Raw genomic sequence first — 7,484 nt, 5'->3', positions numbered from 1 at the left:
GCTGGGAGTTGTGGTTTTGCAGCGGTTGGGGGTTCACAGCTTAGAGACCACTGCTATAGAGGGTGCAAATGTATCCGAGCCCTGGAACTCAAATAATGTGAAATATGAGATGATCAAAATGGAGCCCCTGCGCTAATTACTTGGGTTCTGGGGTCTGTAAGGTCCATAGTAGCAACATCAGGTTCTGTCCATAGCAGATACTAAATCATGTCAGCTCTAAGAAACAAGCAGTCATCGTGACATCAGACATGTGATGTCATAGACAGCTGGAGTTCTGACATTCCACTGACAGCCGCCCGAGCCTTCATTCTGTAGATTGGTACAGTGCGATTAGCAACTTCTATTTCTTCTTCTTGACTGAGATGGAGCTAAAAGGTTTGGGGTTCGTCCCCCTTCTGTTGGCGTTTTGGTGTGCGGCCTGGCTTGCCACCAGCTACATCGTGACGGTCGTCCTCGGCCATGCCGCCTCGCCACTGATGCACATCAGGTAAGATAAACAAGCACAAGATTCTTATTTCATGGGTTGGGAGTGAGGAAATATCCACAATAACATTGGTTTCTTTACCTTCACAGTGACGTGGGAAATTTCTTTCCCGAAAACATATTATTGAGAATTGGTTTCATAGGGACATCCATTGGCACTTTGGTACTAACCTTTCTTATTTATAAGTATATGGTTATGCATACTGAAGAGTTCAGGGGTCATCAGGTCCTGATCCAGAGGATCCTGCTCGCCATTGTGTGGGCCTCCTGTTTTGGTACAGCTGTCATGCATGTATTGTCCCCCGAAGAATATCCCAGGATACACTTTGTCAGCATGGTAATTTCCATTACATGTGAAGCCTTATACTACCTTGGGCAGTCCATCCAGATGTATAAATTACCAGGAGCAAAGAAAGTCATCCGCCATAGTAGATGCACCTGCTGTGGCCTGGCTTTTACCTGCGCAATTTTCTACTTTGGATATAAAACATTACAGGAATTATTCTATGATGATGAAGACTGGGACGAGATCCGTGAAATCACCACCATAATCATCGAGTGGGTGATGCTTCTACTGATCCTGATAAACATCGTGACCTATTATTCCACCATGCAGAGGTTAATGTTAACCGTCTCCAGGAACAGCTGCAAACTCTCTCTTAGAGTAAGAATTGATGACTTCGGGGTGTAGACCACCACGTGGGCCATCAAGTGGACTTCTGGGAGAGATACTGCACAGGACACGGAAAAACCATAAAAAAAATAATATGAGCTGGTAATATTACCTATACAAAAAAATAAAAAACATAAAAGAAAAATATTGGTGTGTGACGTGTAATACCTACCGTATATACTCGAGTATAAGCCGAGTTTTTCAGCACCATTTTTCGTGCTGAAAACGCCCCCCTCGGATTATACTCGAGTGATCTCTCCGCCTGTCAATCCCTTTTCAGTGGTCTTCAACCTGCGGACCGCCAGATGTTGTAAAACTACAACTCCCAGCATGCCCAGACAGCCATCGGCTGGGTGTTGTAGTTTTGAAACCTCTGGAGGTCCGCAGGTTGAAGACCACTTCGGCCTTCGTCATCATCCAGGCCCCCCCTATTTTGTTTTGTACTCACTCCCCCCCCCCCCCACAGCGGGAAGTTAGTGTGAGCTGGTCCGGGCCATCTATGCTGCAGGGACCATCCGGTGGGGAGGGATACTCGTTCCGGGCTGTCCATTTTCACCGGAGGGCCCTCTTCATGCACAACGTCCCTGTGCGTCGTCGTCAAGGCAACATCACTAGGACCAGCTCACCCTAACTTCCTGCCAAGGGGAGGTGAGTACAAAACAAAAAGGCCACAGTGGTCTTCAACCTGCGGACCTCCAGAGGTTTCAAAACTACAACTCCCAGCATGTCTATACAGCCGATAGCTGTCTGGGCATGCTGGGAGTTGTGGATCTGCAACATCTGGAGGTCTGCAGGTTGAAGACCACTGATGAAGGGATTGACAGGCGGTGATGATGAAAGGGAGGGGGATGATGATTAAGGGGGGGATGATGATGAAGGCCGCAGTGGTCTTCAACCTGCGGACCTCCAGAGGTTTCAAAACTACAACTCCCAGCATGCCCAGACAGCCGATGGCTGTCCGGGCATGCTGGGGGTTGTAGTTTTGCAACATCTATAGGTCCGCAGGTTGAAAACCACTGATGAAGGGATTGACAGGCGGTGATGATGAAGGGGGGGGGGTGGATGATGACGGGGGTCTGGATGATTACATGGGGGGATGATGTATTTCCCACCCTAGGCTTATAGTCGAGTCAATAACTTATTTTTTTTATTTTTTTATTTTATTTTTTTATTTTTTTTGGGGGGGGGGGTAAAATTAGGGGCCTTGGCTTATATTCTGGTCGGCTTATACTCAAGTATATACGGTAGTTAGAAAACCAATCAAATTCAGCATTATAACCACCCTCTGCATTACCCTGTTTATTATTTTTCAAGCAAGCACTTTGTTCTAATTCGTCCACTCTCTGGCGTGCTCCTTGTATAAGGGGTTTGGGATACACTTTTTGTTTAAAACGATTCTCCAGGTTATCTAGTTGTTGCTGGCATTTTTGTGTGGAAGAACAATTCCTCCGGATTCTTTTCATTTGACCGAATGGAATGTTCTTCTTCCATTGTTTCCGATGGCAACTGTTAAAGTCGAAGTAGTTCCTTAAAATAGGTGGCAGTATGCAAACAGCCATCCGGAATATAGATATTTAAATCCAGGAACTCAAATTTTTTGGGGGACTGATGCAGCTCTGTCTTTGGCAATCTCTGGCTCTGCCATAGCGCTTTTTTTGAAGGGGCGTGTCGGCTGCCGCTTCGTCTGGTGATCAACACGCGCTATCTGGCCAGAGAGCCAGGGCCCCGTACAGGAGATCGCGGGGGCCCACCAGCGGTCGTACCCCTCGCAATCTGAAACTTATTCCCTACCCTTGGGATAGGGGATGTTTTTCAGCACTGGACTACTCCTTTAATTGCCTCCAAAATGAAGTTCCTCTGATGTATTTTTTTTCGGTCTTTATGTACCTTAGGTAGAAAATAAAAATAAGGTACATTTAGGTTGGGGTTAAATATATATCATGTTTTTCCCTCTTAACTCCTTGGGGACGGAGCCCATTATAACCCTAAGGACGGGAGCATTTTTTGCAATTCTGATCACTGTCACTTTAAGCATTAATAACTCTGGGATGTTTTTACTTTTCATTCTGATTCCGACATTGTTTTTTCGTGACATATTCTACTTTATGTTAGTGGTAAATTTTTGTCGATACTTGCATAATTTCTTGGTGAAAAATTCCAAAATTCGATGAAAAAATTGAAAATTTTGCAGTTTTCTAACTTTGAAGCTCTCTGCTTGTAAGGAAATCAGACATTCCAAATAAATTATATATTGATTTACAAATACAATATGTCTACTATTTATTTGCATCATAAAGTTGACATATTTTTACTTTTGGGAAACATCAGAGGGATTAAAAGATCTGAAGCAATTTTCAGATTTTTCACAAAATTTTCAAAATCGGAATTTTGAATGAAAAAAAAAAAATGGTTTTTGGGGGCATATCACATTTAGGAAGCCCCTATGGTGCCAGAACAGCAAAAAAAAAAAACACATGGCATACAATTTTGGAAACTACACCCCTCAAGGCACGTAACAAGGGGTCTGGTGAGCCTTAACACCCCACAGGTGTTTGACGACTTTTCGTTAAATTCGGATGTGTAAATGAAAAAAAAAATTTTTTCACTAAAGTGCAGTTTTTTCCCAAATTTACCATTTGTACAAAGGGTAATGGGAGAAAAATCCCCCCAAAATTTGTAACGCAATTTCTCCCGAGTACGGAGATACCCCATATGTGGCCCTAAACTGTTGCCTTGAAATACGACAGGGCTCTGAAGTGAGAGAGCGCCATGCGCATTTGAGGCCTGAATAAGGAATTTGCAGTAGGGGTGGACCCGGTTACAAGGATGGGGCTTGTCTCCACCAAAACCCTACAGCAGTGTTTCCCAAACAGGGTGCCTCCAGCTGTTGCAAGACTTCCAGCCTGTCAGGACAGTCTATGGCTGTCCGGCAACACTGGGAGTTGTGGTTTTGCAAAAGCTGGAGGCGCTGATTAGGAAACACTGCCGTATGAGCCGTTTTTCATTTTTATGGGGGGGGGGGGGGGGGGGCGACGTGTAAGGGGGTGTATGTGTAGTGTTTTACTTTTTATTATTTGTTAGTGTAGTGTTTTTAGGGTACATTCACACAGGCAGGGGTTCACAGTAAGTTTCCTTGAAGGAAACCCACTGTAAACCCGCCCGTGTGGGGGTACCCTGTACATGGGGGGGGGGGGGGGGGGCGTCCCAAACCTTCAGCTGTGTCAAAATGACAACTCCCAGAATGCACTGACAGACCATACATGCTGGGAGTTGTAGTTTTACAACAGCTGTAGGCACACTGGTGGGGAACCACTGAGTTGGAAAACAGACTCTAGCCCAGTGATTCCAACCCATGTGCCTCCAGCTGTTGCAAGACTACAACTCCCAGCATGTACAGTCTGTCAGTGCACTCTGGGAGTTGTAGTTTTTCAACAGATGGAGGCACACGGGTTGGAATCACTGAGTTGGGAAACAGACTCTAGCTCAGTGTTTCCCATCCAGTGTGCCTACAGCTGTTGCAAAACTACAATTCCCAGCATGGCCAGACAGTCAGGGATGCTGGGCGTGTAGTTCTGCAATATCTGGCCCTTAAGATGTTGCAGAACTACAACTCCCAGCATGCCTGGACATTCTGGGCATGCTAGGAGTTGTAGTTATGCAACAACTGGGGAAGAACAGTTTGGAGACCGCTAAGTAGTGGCCTCCAAACTGTAGCCCTCCAAATGTTGCAAAACTACAACTCCAAGCATGCCCAGACTGTCCAGGCATGCTGGGAGTTGTAGTTCTAAAACATCTAAAGGGCCAGATATTGCAGAACTACACGCCCAGCATCCCTGACTGTCTGGGCATGCTGGGAGTTGTAGTTTTGCAACATCTGAAAGGCTACAGTTTGGAGACCACCATATAGTGGTCTCCAAACTGTGCCACTTCAGATGTTGCAAAACTACAACTCCCAGCATGCCCAGACAGTCAGTGCATGCTGAAAGTTGTAGTTTTGCAACATTTGGAGGACCATAGTTTAGAAACCACTACACAATGGTCTCCAAACTGTGACCCTCCAGATGTTGCAAAACTACAACTCCCAGCATGCCCAGAGAGTCTTTGGCTGTCTGGGCATGCTGGGAGTTGTAGTTTTGCAGCTTTTAGAAGGCCACAGTGAAGATCATTTATCGCGATCTTCACTGCAGCCTTCTCAGCCGCACTTTCCGGCCGCCGCTCCTCCTGCTTGCGCCGCTGCTCCGTGGATGCCGCCTCCGAAGGTCCGGGTAAGCCGGGCCATGCTCCCCCTCTCCGCCCGTGATCTCCCGCTCTATACCGACTTCCGATCGGTGGCCAGAGCGGGGGAAATGAACTCTAACCCCCCCCGCCCCCCTCCTGCCATTGGTGGTCAGCCTGACCGACCAATGGCAGGGGATTGGAGGGGGTGGCAACACTGCCACCTCGCTCCTATCCTTTAGGCTGGTCGGAGCTGGCTCTGACAACTCCGATCACTCTTATTTTCCGGGAGATCGGGTCACCAGTGACCCGATTTGCCTGGATCGCAGCAAATCGCAGGTCTGAATTGACCTGCAATTTGCTGCGATCGACGATATGGGGGGGCATCTCAGGACCCCCTATGCATTGCCACGGGATGCCTGCTGATAGATATCAGCAGTCATCCCGGTCTGATCACCGCCCGGCGAGCGGCAGTGATCGGAGATGCCGAGGGCGTATGGATACGCCCTTCATCCCCAAGGAGTTAAAGGGGTACTACGCACCTAGACATCTTATCCCCTCTCCAAAGGACCCCCGTGATCTTGGTTGCGGCACCCTGCTGTCAGCAAACTTGCTCTGTGCGTAATGACGGGTGATACAGGGGCCAGAACATCGGCATAGCCATTGACTGTCCTGGCACGCTGGGAGTTTTGCAACAGCTGGAGACACCCAATTTGGGAAGCACTGCCATAGGGTAATTTGGTGGTGGATGCAAATCCCTAATTTAGGCCTCAAATGCGCATGGTGCTCTTTCACTTTGGAGCCCTCTCATATTTCAAGTTTTGGGTTACAAATTTTTTTTCTCTTCTTTTACCCCTTAAGAAAAGGTAAATTTGGGGTCTACACCAGCATGTTAGTGTAAACAAATATATTTTTTTACACTAACATGCTGGTGTTGCCCCATACTTTTTAATTTTCACAAGAGGTAAAAGGAGAAAAAATTGTATATTTTGACGCAAAGTGCTCTGCAGGCGCATAACATGGCTCAGAAGGGAGAGTGTACCATATACATTTGAGGCCTAAATTGGTGATTTGCACAGGGGTGGCTGGTAGTTATAGCAGTTCTGGCATAAACATTAAAAAAAACACCCACATGTGACCCTATTTTGAAAACTACACCCCTCACGTAAAGTAACAAGGGGTATAGTGAGCCTTAACATCCCACAGGTGTTTGACATATTTTTGGTAAATTTGGAGGTGAAAATAAAAAAATGCATATTAAAAAGCCCCACAAAATTTGTAACCCCATTTCTTCTGAGTCAGAAAATACCCCACATGTGGATGTAAAGTGCTCTGCGGGTGAACTACAGGGCTCAGAAGAGAAGGAGCGCCATTGGGCTTTTGGAGAGAGAATCTGGCTGAAATTGAAGGCCATGTTCGTTTAGGCCTCCATGGTGCCAGAACAGTGACCCCCCCCCCCCTACATGTGACCCCATTTTGGAAACTACACCCATAATAAGAAGGGCAGTGAGCATTTACACCTCACAGGTGTTTGATAGATTTTTTGAGCAGTGGTCTGTGAAAATAAAAAATGAAAATTTTTCATTTGTACAGCCCACTGTTCCAAAGATCTGTCAAATGCCAGTGGGGTATAACCCCTTAAGGAACCAGCCCATTTTCACCTTAAGGACGCAGCCATTTTTTGCACATCTGACCACTTTAACTTTAGGCTAGGTTCACACTACGGAATCTCTGGGCAGAATTTCTGCTGGAGATTTATCCGGCGGCACTAAGATCGCACAGACTGCATTGCCGTCCCCATAGATGGCAATGCATTTCTGGGTGGATCTTTTGGGAGATCTGCTTAGAAATGCATTGGCATCTATGGGGACAACAATGCAGTCTGCGCGGTCCTAGTGCCGCCAACTTGATCTCCAGCAGAAATTCTGCCCAGAAATTCCACAGTGTGAACCCAGCCTAAGCATTAATAACTCTGGGATGCTTCTACTTTTCATTCTGATTCTGAGATAGTTTTTTTTGTGACATATTCTGCTTCATGTTAGTGGTAAATTTTTGTCGATACTTGCATCATTTCATGGTGAAAAATTCCAAAATTTGATGAAAAAAATTAAAA

The 7,484-nt window shown here is 46.3% G+C and overlaps 1 protein-coding gene across 1 annotated transcript in view; it reads left to right on the top strand.

Annotated features, from left to right (window-relative positions):
• Positions 1–333: 333 nt before the first annotated feature.
• LOC130298037 (DNA damage-regulated autophagy modulator protein 1-like) overlaps positions 334–7,484 on the top strand; it is a 35,182-nt gene continuing 28,031 nt past the window's right edge. Inside the window, exons 1-2 of the mRNA XM_056550920.1 lie at positions 334–487; positions 574–841. Coding sequence (XP_056406895.1) covers positions 363–487; positions 574–841 — 393 coding nt within the window. The 5' untranslated portion in view covers positions 334–362. The remainder of the gene's footprint in view (positions 488–573; positions 842–7,484) is intronic.

This window comes from Hyla sarda (assembly GCF_029499605.1).
Source record: "Hyla sarda isolate aHylSar1 chromosome 1 unlocalized genomic scaffold, aHylSar1.hap1 SUPER_1_unloc_18, whole genome shotgun sequence".
Classification (NCBI taxonomy): domain Eukaryota; kingdom Metazoa; phylum Chordata; class Amphibia; order Anura; family Hylidae; genus Hyla; species Hyla sarda.
This window is presented reverse-complemented; position numbering and strand designations above follow the sequence as displayed.